General features: G+C 38.2%; 1 protein-coding gene across 1 annotated transcript in view; it reads right to left on the reverse strand.

Moving 5' to 3' along the window:
• The window catches only part of RAD50 (RAD50 double strand break repair protein), a 74,350-nt gene that overhangs the window by 28,220 nt on the left and 33,022 nt on the right, over positions 1 to 13,108 (reverse strand). Inside the window, exons 8-16 of the mRNA XM_006759153.2 lie at positions 12,102 to 12,295; positions 11,475 to 11,681; positions 10,064 to 10,246; positions 8,797 to 8,954; positions 6,178 to 6,353; positions 5,169 to 5,406; positions 1,880 to 2,069; positions 1,266 to 1,392; positions 649 to 842 (exon numbers count right to left, since the gene is read on the reverse strand). Of these exons, the coding sequence (XP_006759216.1) occupies positions 649 to 842; positions 1,266 to 1,392; positions 1,880 to 2,069; positions 5,169 to 5,406; positions 6,178 to 6,353; positions 8,797 to 8,954; positions 10,064 to 10,246; positions 11,475 to 11,681; positions 12,102 to 12,295 (1,667 nt within the window). The remainder of the gene's footprint in view (positions 1 to 648; positions 843 to 1,265; positions 1,393 to 1,879; positions 2,070 to 5,168; positions 5,407 to 6,177; positions 6,354 to 8,796; positions 8,955 to 10,063; positions 10,247 to 11,474; positions 11,682 to 12,101; positions 12,296 to 13,108) is intronic.

Raw genomic sequence — 13,108 nt, forward strand, 5'->3', positions numbered from 1 at the left:
GCCCGCAATGTGCCCTTAGCTGGAATCGATCCTGGGGCCCTTCGGTCCGCAGGCCAATGCTCTATCCACTGAGCCAAACTAGGCAGGGCTCAATAATATATTTAGTGCTTACTGAATGTGTCTAATTATAAAAACCTAAATGAGATTGTTGTTTCTAAAGCTGTTTAAAAACCTAATTGGTTGGGTTTTAGATTTTATTAATCGAGATGAGGGATTCCAAATGGGTTCCATTTCATGTGACAAATCAATTCCCCATGTTCACTGTTTGGGGAAGAATTCCAAGACTACATCTCAAATCAGATAGAGAAAGTGCTATGACTAAGGCAGTGTTGGCCGTGGATATAGAATTAAGACGAACTTCACATGGAGGAATACTTACATGGAGTTAGTTACCCACCACGTGACCACCTCCAATAACAAGACATTCTCTACTAAGTTAACCAGGCAGCCAATCCTTCCTTATTATGACCAAATTCATCTTCCAGACATCTTTAGTACTATGAGTACAAGTTCTGTCACCCAGGAGCCACACAAAGAATTATTATGCCATTTTCATTTTATCTTCACAATATCCATAATTCTAGCTGCTATACCAATAAAGAACATTTCATACATTTGAAATAATTAAACACATACAAATGTTCTTACCTTTATCTCTCTGTATAAGGACTGAACTTCAGTGGATAATTCCACAGTCTGCTCCTCCAGTTGCTGACGACGTTGTAAATTAGTGGATATCTGAAGTTTTTCTGATTTAAGTTCATTTGTTACACCTCTTAGGTGTTGAATCTGTTCTTGCTGGTCCTGTATAAGCTTACGATTCAATTCAATCTTACTGGAAACTGCATAAAAACATATGGACACAGTGATTAATGTAAGAGTATAGAAAATGCTGAGCAGCATCCTTTCAGTGTTATAGGTCTATGGAATTCACAAAGGCAAGTTTCTACGGGTCCCACCCACAGCAACAAAAGTGCCACTAGAACCCTCCAGCCCCAAACCATCTTTCTGTCCCCTCCTGGCCACTCACAGGGCAGGTATGATTGAGAAAGAGTACAGCTCACTCGATATTCATCATTCAAAATCTCTTGTACAAAGCAAGGAAACAGAAGTGATACTTCTGAAAAAAGTAAGTGAATATACTGTGGGATTAGAAGGAGGAAAGACAGTTCTTATCCACATAACAGGTGTAAAATTTAGGTGAAAAGCAAAAGCTGGGAATGTTGATGTCTTTAATGGGAATATGAGGAAACGGGCTATATTACCTGTATCTAATTTGTGTTGTTTTTCTTGTTTTTCTTGGTTTACTTGTTGAAGAGTTCTATCTAAGTCTAGTCCTTGTAGCTTAGCTGCTTGTTGTGCAATTTTTCTTTCAACATCTTTAAGTTCCATCTTAAGAATAAAACAAAGTTATTTCTTTTAAGAAATTTACTGCAATTTACAACTGCTTTCATATATCATTTGAACAAAATTTGATAGGAGGAAATAAAATTAATTTTATATAATTTCAATGATATAAGCAAAAGGCAGCAGACTGAAAATGGAAACAAACAGGACTATTTTTCATAATCCTATATAATAAAAGGCTAATATGCAAATTGTCCCCTTGACCATGAGTTCGACCATGGGATGGGGCTGGCCGGCCAACTGCCCATGGCCTCTCCCCGCCGGCCAGCCGGCAGACTCCACCTATGCACGAATTTGTGCACTAGGCCTCTAGTTTATAAATAATTCAGAATGGGGAACTCTAACCATGATGTGTATCTGAACACCAGCTACTGTTTTTAACACTCTCACACTTCACATTCAAACCACCATGAAACAAGTTTTTTGCTGCCTTGCTATAAGTTTTTTGTAGTTTTAACTACAATCAGCATACCTGAAATCTCTCCATAATTGTAACATCTGTGAGACACACTTTGGCACTTTCTTCTTCAGGCATTACTGTACCCAAGAGTGTTTCCTGTTCTTCTATGTCATTCTTCAGGCGCTGTATATCTCTATTCACATTCTGCAGTTTGTTTCTCAATTCTGGTATTTCCTTCTCTTTCAAATCAATTATGCTTTGCCTTAACAGAAAACACACAATTAAAAGTAAGCTATCTAATGTTTTCTCATCGTGAGATTGAGGTTATGTATTTTTTGGCAATAATATAAAAGTGGTATCATGTATCCTTCTCAGGGCATCATATCGATGGGTACATTTCAGTATGTGTTATTACTGGAGATGTTAAACTTATTCACTTGGTTAAGATGGTGTTAGCCAGATCCATCCATTGTAAAGTAATTATTTTCCTTTTTGTAGTTAATACTTAGGAGAGATACACTGATTGAGACTGTAAATATCCTGTTTCTCCTCAAACTTCTGCCCATTGATTATACTATCCATTGCTAGATGTTGCTTGCAACAATTATTACTGTGCTGTTTGTCAAAACAGATATTCTACAGATTAACCGATCACACTCATTAGAAGTATCAAGGCCATGAAAGACAAAGACTGAAGAACTGTTACAGACAACGGGAGCCTAAGGAGAAATAAGAACTACATGCAATGTGGAATCCAGGTTTGGATCCTGAAACAAAAAAGGACATTAATGGAAAGACTACTGAAATTCAAATATGGTAATTTAGGTAATAGCATTATACCAATGTTAATTATGGTTACATAAATTCTGATCATCATGAGAAGCTAGGTGAAGGGTGTATGTAAATTCTCTGTACTATTTTTGTAATTTTCCTATAAGTCTAAAATTTTTTTCAAAATAAAAAGTTTAAAAAAATGATGGAAAGAAGGAAAGCAACCAACCACTCAGCCAAATGCTACATGAGTTTTAGGTACAAAAGCTGTCAGTCCAGCCTACTGTTGCTTCTCTAGCTAATATGGCAGGTACTAGCCCCACATATATTTTATTTTTTCACTCTCATTATTTTATTAAACACTTTTATGGTTTAATAGAGAAGTGTAGACAAAATTCACACTGAAAACTATGGGTCACGAAAGTTACAATACACAAAGAATTATGAAACTACAACATTGAAAAAGGTAGGTACCAAGTACCTTACTCTGAAAATGGGAGCTGTGATGGCAAGAGCCCCAAAATATAACACAATGTTGATTTCTGCTATTTATAGTATATCAGTATGACACAGAACTAAGCTCAAATTTCCTTGACATGCAATTTCTATCAACTTTAAATTTTATCTTTTATTTATCTTTTTCTTCTCAAGATACTGCCTTATTCCTCTTCCTTTTCATTCTCAAACCACTGCCTTTGTCTCCTATCACATTCTCTCTATAGCCGGCAATAATCTGGTTTCACCTTGATAATTATATTATTTACTGCTGCAAAAGAAAACAGCCCAAAATTTAGCTGCTTAAAATGACAGCACTTATTTCTCACAGTAAGATAATCAGGAGCAGCTATCTGGATACTTCTGATTTGGGTTTCTTGTTGAAGTTGCACTCAAGCTGAAGGCCAGGGCTGCAGTCACTCAAGCAGCGACTGCTAGAGAATATGCTTCCAAATGGTACCCTCACTCCTGTGCTTGTTCAAAGGCCTTAAGTCCTCACCAAGTGGGTCCCTGCTTGGCTCACCACATGACAACTGGCTTTCCCGAGATCCAGATGATCCAGGAGAGAAAAAAGGAGAGCAGGAAGCTTGAGTGCCTTATATAACCGAGTCCTAGAAGAGAAATGTTATCACTTCTGTCTTATTTTCTTGGTCACACAGACCAATCCTGGAACAAGACTGTGAAAGCCAGGATCATTGGGGGCCATCATGGAGGCTGGCTACCACAAAGCACATCTTTTTAAATTTTTCCTGAAATTCCTCTTTGGTTTTCCAGGACAACAGACCCTCTTGGTTTTTCTGCTTCCAGAGTTTTTTGTTGTTGTTTTTTTCACTCTCATCTATTCAATACATTAACATTAGATCAATTTTCCTAAAACACACTGTTGATTAAATCCCTCAGAATGGCTCCCCATCAGAGACGGCTATAACTAGACCTGAACATAATCTAGTCCCATCCTCCCAATTTCTGGGAATCAATCTCTATAAATAACTCCCTAAACTCCAGATAATGCTTCTATTGCAGCACAGGTCATGTTCTCCATCCTTTTATACACAGTGTTCTCAATTCCCTCTCCCCTTTCCTTTTCTTAACTGAGTTTAACCAGTTTCCCTGTGTGACTTTGTGCAAATTACATTCTCCCTCCTACCTTGTTCTCTAAATTCTATTCTCACTCTGTAGTCCACTGGCTTCTCTCTTCTTAAATAATACATTTGTTTGAACTAACTAAGCACTTTATCTAATTCTGAAAGCTTGTTTCCTTTCTTGGGACATCAGCTCCTTGAGGGTCATGTCATTGGTTTCTCTGACCAGCTCTGTGCTCTGTTCTGGGAGACAAGGCAATCATCACATACTTTCTGATTTGATTTAAAGACTATCATTTGAATTTCTTGCACAAGCAAGGGAAAAACGAACACTAGAAATCATTTAGGATTCATTCCTTTTTAGAGTGGGAAAGACATAATACAGTTTCTTATATTTTATTGATTTTTAGAGAGACCGGGAGAGAGAGGAAGAAACATCAATGTGACAGTGAAACATCAATCAGCTGCCTCCTGCAAGATCCCTGTCAGGGACTGAGCCCGCAACCCAGGCATGTGCCCTGAATGGGAATCAAACCAGCAACCTTTCGGTGCAAGGGATGACACCCAACCAACTGAGCCACACCAGCCAGGGCCGTAATAGAGTTTAAAATTTGTCTGCTGGGAGAGCTTTTCAGTAATTTAATTCTTTTGCTGGGTTTACAAAGTTAAATATCAGCAAACAGTTCTAAATCTGTCAAAATTTCTGCCCTCAAACCAAATCTGAAGAATTAAATTAACACAGACACAGATTATAGCTGTCTGCCCTGTAAATAGATTAAGAAGCAAATTTACCTTTAGAAGAAAACCAAAAAGGAAACAAGAAGAAAATCATTGTTTCTTCTTGTCATGTAACTAACATGAGACGGGGCATACTGGCTTAGGATCCTGACTTCCACTTTTATTCATTCAAGACATGCTACTGAGGCGCTACCACATGCCAGGCACTAGGCCAGTACCTTTTACAGGGCTGCTGCTGCTGCTACATGTACGTAACGGAAAACCCCTAGTCTCACCTCATGGGCACAAGCCCCAGCATTTCATCACGCCGCTTCTCTTTTTTCTTTAGCTCTGATTCTGTTGACTTGAGTTTATCTGGAGCCAGCCGCAGCTTAGACTGCAAATCACTGATGACTTCTTGTAATTCAGCTTCTGTCTGAAAAACTCTCTGACAGACGGGGCAGCAGGACTGGCTTTCATCCGTCAGCTGAGTGATGAATTGGGAGTACACGGCCGTAGCTCCAGCCAGCATGGCTGTTTTAAGAAAATAAGTGTTTCCAGGCAGGAGAAAATATAGTTTTGTCAATATGGTTACATCCTCCTCTGTAAATATATGATTATTCTTCTTGCTTTATAAACACATTATTAAAAAATTTTAAATTCTGTTATTTAAATATTCCTACAAATTTTTCAACTTCTTCTTGAAAACCTCTATCTAAATCACTTTCAAAATTCTGGCTCCCACAATACATTCAGATTTGTCTTTTGGATAACACATAAAAGTACAATAAATTTTAGAGCTTATTATGTTCCAGGAACTGTTCTAAGTTTTATACCTAAAATCTCATTTACTCCTCCCTAAGGGCCTAGGTCAGTGGTCAGCAAACTCATTAGTCAACAGAGCCAAATATCAACAGTACTTCTTCAAAATAGACTCGCCCAGGCCGAAAACCGACTTCTGTGCATGGGCCACGAAGTTTCAATCGCACTGTACACGAGCCTACACATGATATTTTGTGGAAGAGCCACACTCAAGGGGCCAAAGAGCCGCATGTGGCTCATGAGCTGCAGTTTGCCAACCACGGGCCTAGGTGGTAGGTAATTATGTCCTCAGACGATGAATCTGAAGTATAGGAAGATTCAATAATTTGCACAAAGTCACACAGCAAGTTAAGTTATAGAACCAGGACCAAAACTTAAGCCAACTAGATCCAGAACCAAGTTTTTAAATCTCCCATCCTTAGTTACCTGTCAATGAAAATTCATGTGTCACAGTGACTTGATAATATAAAGCAGGTAACTTACCTCGTTGTTTTGAAGATTTTTCAATTTCTTCTTTAAGCCTGCCTAAATCACTTTCAAAATCCTGGCTACCACAAACATCAAACAGCTTGTCTTCATAACTGGATAACTGCTCTTCCTTCCTTTTTAGCTCAATATTTATATGATTTTTATTTTGCTCAGCTGAAGCTAGTTCCTTGCTATAACATAAGAAAAATATGAATTATAATTTTAGAACATGAGAAATTAGTTTGAAAAGTTTGAATAAGTATAAGACAAATTCTGCCAACAAATATTACAAAGTTTGCTATGGCCAAGTACTTTTTTTTAGACGTCCAGGCAATAGTCACTTCCACCTGAACTCTCCCACTCGGATACCGACTCACTTGCCATCCGTAGTCATGGGCCCGGTCCCAGAAAAATGTGTAATACTGGCGAAATTCTGCCTGGTTTCTGGGAATTCATGGCCTCAGATCTCAGCTTAAGAGCCTTTGCAAGGAGAATGTGCTTGCTGGATCTACTGGAGGAAGGGAAGTGGGGTGAACATCCTAATTCCCTTTGGGCCCATTCACAATATTACTTCCCTTCCTTTCCTGTAAACTTTTCCTTTGTCCCCTCTTTATTGTTATCATCTACTTAAGATCACTCATTTCTTCTCATTCATCAAAGACTTTGCTCACTAGTACAATTTATCTCCACTCCAACTCTTTTTTTTTTAATATATATATATTTTTAATTAATTTCAGAGAGGATGGAAGAGGAAGAGAAAGGTAGAAACATCCATGATGAGAGAGAATCATTGATTGGCTGCCTCCTGCATGCTCCCCACTGGGGATCCAGCCCGCAACCTGGGCATGTGCCCTTGACCGGAATCGAACCTGGGACCCTTCGGTCTGCAGGCTGACGCTCTACCCACTGAGCCAAACCGGCTAGGGCTCCACTCCAACTCTTAAATTTCACCCTAGTCAATCTCCATGCCCATACAGATTAGGGTTTTTTAATTTGCAGGTTGTGAGGCAAATCATATAATCAATTCAATGCATCATCTCAGCATATTTTAACAAAATGAAACAACAGAATATATCGGAGTAGACTGTACATAGGTAGGACAGGTGCTATTTTGAGAAATCTGTTTCAGATAAACATGTGTGAGTGCACACCTGCTTCATCTTGATACTTCCCTTTGTTTTCTATAGCAACTGCACCATTTTGCATTCCCACCAACAGTGCCCAAGGGTTCCAATTTCTCAACATTCTTACCAACACCTGTTGTTTTCTGCGTTTTTGATATTGGACATCCTAACCAGTGTGAAGTGATGTGGAATTTTTTGTTGTTGTTGTTGCTGATTTCAGAGAGGGAGGGAAAGGAAGAGATAGAACCATCAATGATGAGAGAGAATCATTGATTGGCTGCTTCCTGCACACCCCCTACTGGGGACTGAGCCAGCAACCTAGGCATGTGACCATGACTAGAATTAAACCGAGGACCCTTCAGTCTGCAGGCTGACACTATCCACTGAGCAACCAGCTAGGGCTGAAGTGATGTGGTTTTAATCTGCATTTCCCTGATGACTAGTGATGATGGGCATCTTTTCACATGTTCATTGGCCATTTGTATATCTTCTTTGGAGAATTATCTATTCAAGTCCTTTGCCCATTTCTTTTTTAATCCTCACCTGAAGTCATTTTTCTATTGATTTTTTGAGAGTGGAAGAGAGAGGGAAAGGCATGTGACCATGACTAGAATTAAACCGAGGACCCTTCAGTCTGCAGGCTGACACTATCCACTGAGCAACCAGCTAGGGCTGAAGTGATGTGGTTTTAATCTGCATTTCCCTGATGACTAGTGATGATGGGCATCTTTTCACATGTTCATTGGCCATTTGTATATCTTCTTTGGAGAATTATCTATTCAAGTCCTTTGCCCATTTCTTTTTTAATCCTCACCTGAAGTCATTTTTCTATTGATTTTTTGAGAGTGGAAGAGAGAGGGAAAGACAGAGAGAAATATCGATGCAAGAGAAACACATCGATTTGTTGCCTCCCACACATGCCTTAGGGCCCAGGCGGGGTGAACCCAGGACCCTTTGGTCAGCAGGCCAACGCTCTATCCATTGAGCCAAACTAGTTAGGGCCTTTGCCCATTTTTAAAATCCAGTTATTTTGTTGTTGTTGTTGAGTAGCAGGAGTTTATATATTCTGAAGATTAACCCCTTATCAGATACACGATTTGCAAACATTTTCTCCCATTATATAGGCTGCCTTTTCCCTCTGTTTAATGTTTCTTTGGCTGTGTAGAAGTTTTAAAGTTTGATGTAGCCTCATTTGTCTATTTTGCTTTTGTTGTCATATTCAAGAAATGATTGCCATTTCAATATAATAAAGCTTTTCCTCTAAGTTTCCTTCTAGGTGTTTTATAGTTTCAGGTCTCACTTTTTTTATAAAGGAGACTTTTAATCCTCTCAGTTAATTCTACAAACTTTCAAGGAACAAGAGATCCCAAATCACTGTTACCATTTTACTTAATTCATAAAATGTAGAACCAAAATCAATTAAGACTTACCTTTTCATGACAAATTATTTTAGAACAATTAAAAATTAAAGCAAGAAATAAGAGATTTCTATTACATTTCTATTACTTACTTCAATTTGGCAAGCCTGTCCCTGGTCTGATTAATTTCTCTTGATTTACTATGAAGCCAGTCTTCAAGTTGGTTTTTGTTGGGAAAATACCCTAATAATGAATTTAATTCATCACTGTGCCTAGATTTTATTTTTCTGATTTGTTCATCTTTGTCAGCCTATTAAAAAATATTTTAAAAATAAAGCTCAGTATCTCCACATTATGTCAAGAACAAATATAAATTTTAGATTGGTTAAAGTTCTAGGCTTAGAAAGTAAAACTATAAAAGTGTAAGAAGAGAATATATAATTTCCTAAAGTCTAAGCGTGGGGATGACCTTCCTAAACCATAAGAGAAAAGAGTAACAAGTCTGATAATATAAAAATTAAAACTTCTGCATAAGATATAAAATTTAACAGCAATGTACGTATTTACTAGTATGTATACACCTCTGTATTAGTTTCTTGTAATTAGAAAATAGTTTTTAAACTTGAAAGTCTATTTTTATAGTATTAAGCTCAGTTAGCCCCTAAAATATAAAGCCAATAACGACTAACTTCTTCATAATAAGATAAACTATTTAAAATACCAAAAATTATCCTATATAATAAAAACCTAATATGCTAAGTGTCCGACCATTCGACATGTCGCTATGATGTGCACTGACCACCAGGGGCAGAAGCTCCAACTAGTACGGGCTGGGCAAACTTTTTGACTCGAGGGCCACAATGGGTTCTTAAACTGGACTGGAGGGCCGGAACAAAAGCATGGATGGAGTGTTTGTGTGAACTAATATAAATTCAAAGAAAACATCATTACATAAACGGGTATGGTCTTTTTTTTTTTTTTAGTTTTATTCATTTCAAACGGGCTGGATTCGGCCCGTGGGCCATAGTTTGCCCACGGCTAAACTAGTAGGTTAGTTTGCTGGTGAGGTCTGGCTGATTGGGACTGGGCGAGAGGGCCAGACATGCCCTGGAGCCCTCCCACAGTCCCTTCCGGGCCCCAATCTAGGTGGGACTGGGCAAGATGGGCCGGACACACTCTGGAGCCCTTCTGCAGTCCCTCCCTGGCCAGCACCAATCACGATTGGGTGAGACGGGCCAGAAATGCCCTGCAGCCCTCCCACGGTTCCTCCCCAGCCCCGATCATGCATCAGTGGGGTCCCTTGGCCTGGCCTGCGCCCTCTCACAATCAGGGACCCCTCGGGGGATGTCCGCAGGCCAAGCGGAGGGATCCCACCAATGCACGAGCCTCTAGTAAGTAAAATAAAAAGAAAGGTCATACTTTGTCTTTGGTCAGCATCTCCATCTGGGTGCGTGTTGCTGTATGATGGTTTAACTGCTCCATCTCCTGGTCCAATTTACGCAGGGTCCTGTCTAGGTCTGCTTTCTCATTCTGAAGACTTATTACTTCTGTTTTTAGAGTTTCTACATTACTGTTTTTCTCAGCCTTGCTTAGCTCATGTTCCTTATCAATAATAAAAACAAACACAGAGGTTTATATAGTTTGTGTTAAAATAGTGACAAAGTGTATTAGAAATCAACTACTCACTGCAACAGAAATAAAAAAACCATAAGGAATAAAATTTTTAAGGAAAAATTACCTTACTATCTTATAAAATTACCTTACTATCTTAGAATACTAGAGAATTATTAAATAAATCTGGAAGAGTCAAACAAAGGTGGGAGAATAAGAATTAATGCAAAGTTAAGAGAAATTTGTCTAAGAATATAGTTTCATGACTCTTCAGTCAATACCTAAGTATTTATCAATACCCATGTAACTCACTACATTTCCTGCCACATAGAAACTCTAAAAACAGTGTAACACTGCCCATTAATAATGCCACCCCTTTACAACAAGACAATCTATAATAATAAAAGCGTAATATGCTAATTAGACCTGATGTCCTTCTTTCCGGACAAAGCTGCAGCAAGTGGGGGCCGCCGCAAAGGCAGCAGAGGCCCCTGGCCATGGCAGCGGTGGGCGGGGGCCAGGGCCAAGGCCCTCGCATGAATTTAGTGCATCGGGCCTCTAGTATTGTGATAAAATGCTAAACTGACAAAACGTACACTAGATGTTAAATTAGGAAGCAAAAAGCAGTGTTTAATTACATTATCAAAGTAGGATCTGAGAGGGGGAATTCCCAGCTTTAGGATGTTTACTTTGGTGGTGGGGATGTAAATGAAGAAAATAGAAAGAGGAAGAAAACTTGGAAATTCATGAAAAGAATAGGTGGGCTAAGAAAGATTCCACCATAGAAAAAGTGGTAGTATGGCAAAAAATTTATAAGATCTACAGTGTATGGAACCTAGAGGAAAAATACTTGTTTCTTTTTTAACTTAAGTAAATGGTTCTTAACAAAGGTACTCATAAGAATAGCCTCGTTTTGTTCTGAATGCACATTTCCATGCTCTACTCTAGAGAGTTTGATTTGGAAGGTCTGAAGTAAGCTTAGTCTAAGCATAAGTACTTTTTAAAAACTTTCTAGGTGATTCTAATTTTTAATCTACTGGATTCTAGAACCAAAGAGTTAACTGATTAAGATATTTAGATGAATTCATTTTACATGAAATTGTTAGACAAGGTAGATATTTTAATTAACATGTCATAATCTTAGAATTAACAACAGAAAAAAAAGACTTCAAACTCCAAGATTCTAAATGTCTTACACCTTAAAATTATTTTGTCTTACAGCTTTTGTGAGTTCCTGGTCCAGTTCATGAATCCTGTCAGAAGATCCTTCCAATTGTTGTAATTCGGACTTCACATTTTTCAGCTCATTCTGCTTCTTACTTAGAATTTCTGATTTCAACTCAATTATTCTTCCCAGTCCAATTTTCTTATCCCTTATCTCATCTATCTGTTTTTGTTTCAGAGTTTCTTTTTCTGCAAAGTCATTCTAAATACATATAAGAAAACGTATTAACATTTTTTTCACTCCATAATTGATTAAGTGACAGTTTCCTCATTATCAAAGTAACACATTCACACTAAGGAAAATATTAAAAAGTTAAAAAATATGGAATGGCTAGCACCCACAGAAAATCATTTTTAACTCTGAGCAAACCTTTTCTTTACTTTTTCTGGTAAAAGAAAAAGAAATATTACTTAAAATCAAATAAAAAATATATGTCTGCATTTCTTCATATTTTTAGCCTTATCCACATTTAAAAACTTGCATCCATAAAAGTTTCTTCTACCTTGTATCAGATTCTATCCTAACACTAACTCCAAAATATAAGAAAATAAGGTCTATCCAAAAATTAAAACAACATAACTAAAGATTTGGACACAAACAAAAGAAAATAACAATATTTACCATCAGTTGGCTGGCAGTTTCTTCTTCCTTTTCTTGTCTCTCTCTTACAAGTTTGTGAAAATTTTTAATCTGTCTTTCACTGAATGGTCCATGTTCAAAGCCATCCAATTCTAACTGTGATGCCAAAGACTGAATTAATGAATCTCTAGCTCGGATATTTTCTTGATGGCGATCTGCTTGTTGCTGTAGACGACCTTTATTATTATTATTTTTAATATGTTTTTATTAATTTCAGAGAGAAAGGGAGAAGAGATAGAATCGTCAATGATGAGAGAGAATTATTGATCAGCTGTCTTCTGCACCCTGCCCCCCCACTGGGGATTAAGCCCTCAACCCGGGCATGTGCCCTGACCAGGAATTGAACCGTGACCTCCTGGTTCATAGGTCAACACTCAACATTGAGCCACACGGACTGAGCTGTAGATGTAATTCTTTTTTTTGCTGATTTTTTAAAAATTGAGATAATCATACATTAACATGTAGTTGTAAAAAAAAATACAGCAAGATCTCTTATATTCTGTGCCCTGTTTCCCCAAATAGTAACTATGATATTGTAATATAATTAGAAATACACATTTGGTCTTTGTCCCTGGTTCCTGGCACTGATCTAAAACTCTTAGAATTTTGGATAGAATGTCTTTGTTTGATTGTTGTTGTTAATCCTTAGGATATTTTTTCCACTGATTTTTAGAGAGTGGAAGGGGAGAGAAAGAGAGACAGCGATGTAAGAGAGACACATCAGCTGGATGCCCTGACAAAGAAAGGCCTGGGAATCAAATCAGAGACTTTCTGTGAATGGGCCAATGGTCTAACTATTGAGCAACACCAGCCAGGGCAAGAGAGGAGTGTCTTTTGTTATTCATTACTAGGGGCCCAGTGCACGAAGATTCGTGCATGGGGTGGGGAAGGGTGGGTCCCTCAGCCCGATTTGCACCCTCTCCAATCTGGGAGCCCTCAGAGGAGCCGTCTCCAGTCTGGGAGTTTCTGTCTGTCTTTGCCATCCTCTG

This window comes from Myotis davidii, unplaced genomic scaffold (assembly GCF_000327345.1).
Source record: "Myotis davidii unplaced genomic scaffold, ASM32734v1 scaffold456, whole genome shotgun sequence".
Classification (NCBI taxonomy): Eukaryota; Metazoa; Chordata; class Mammalia; order Chiroptera; family Vespertilionidae; genus Myotis; species Myotis davidii.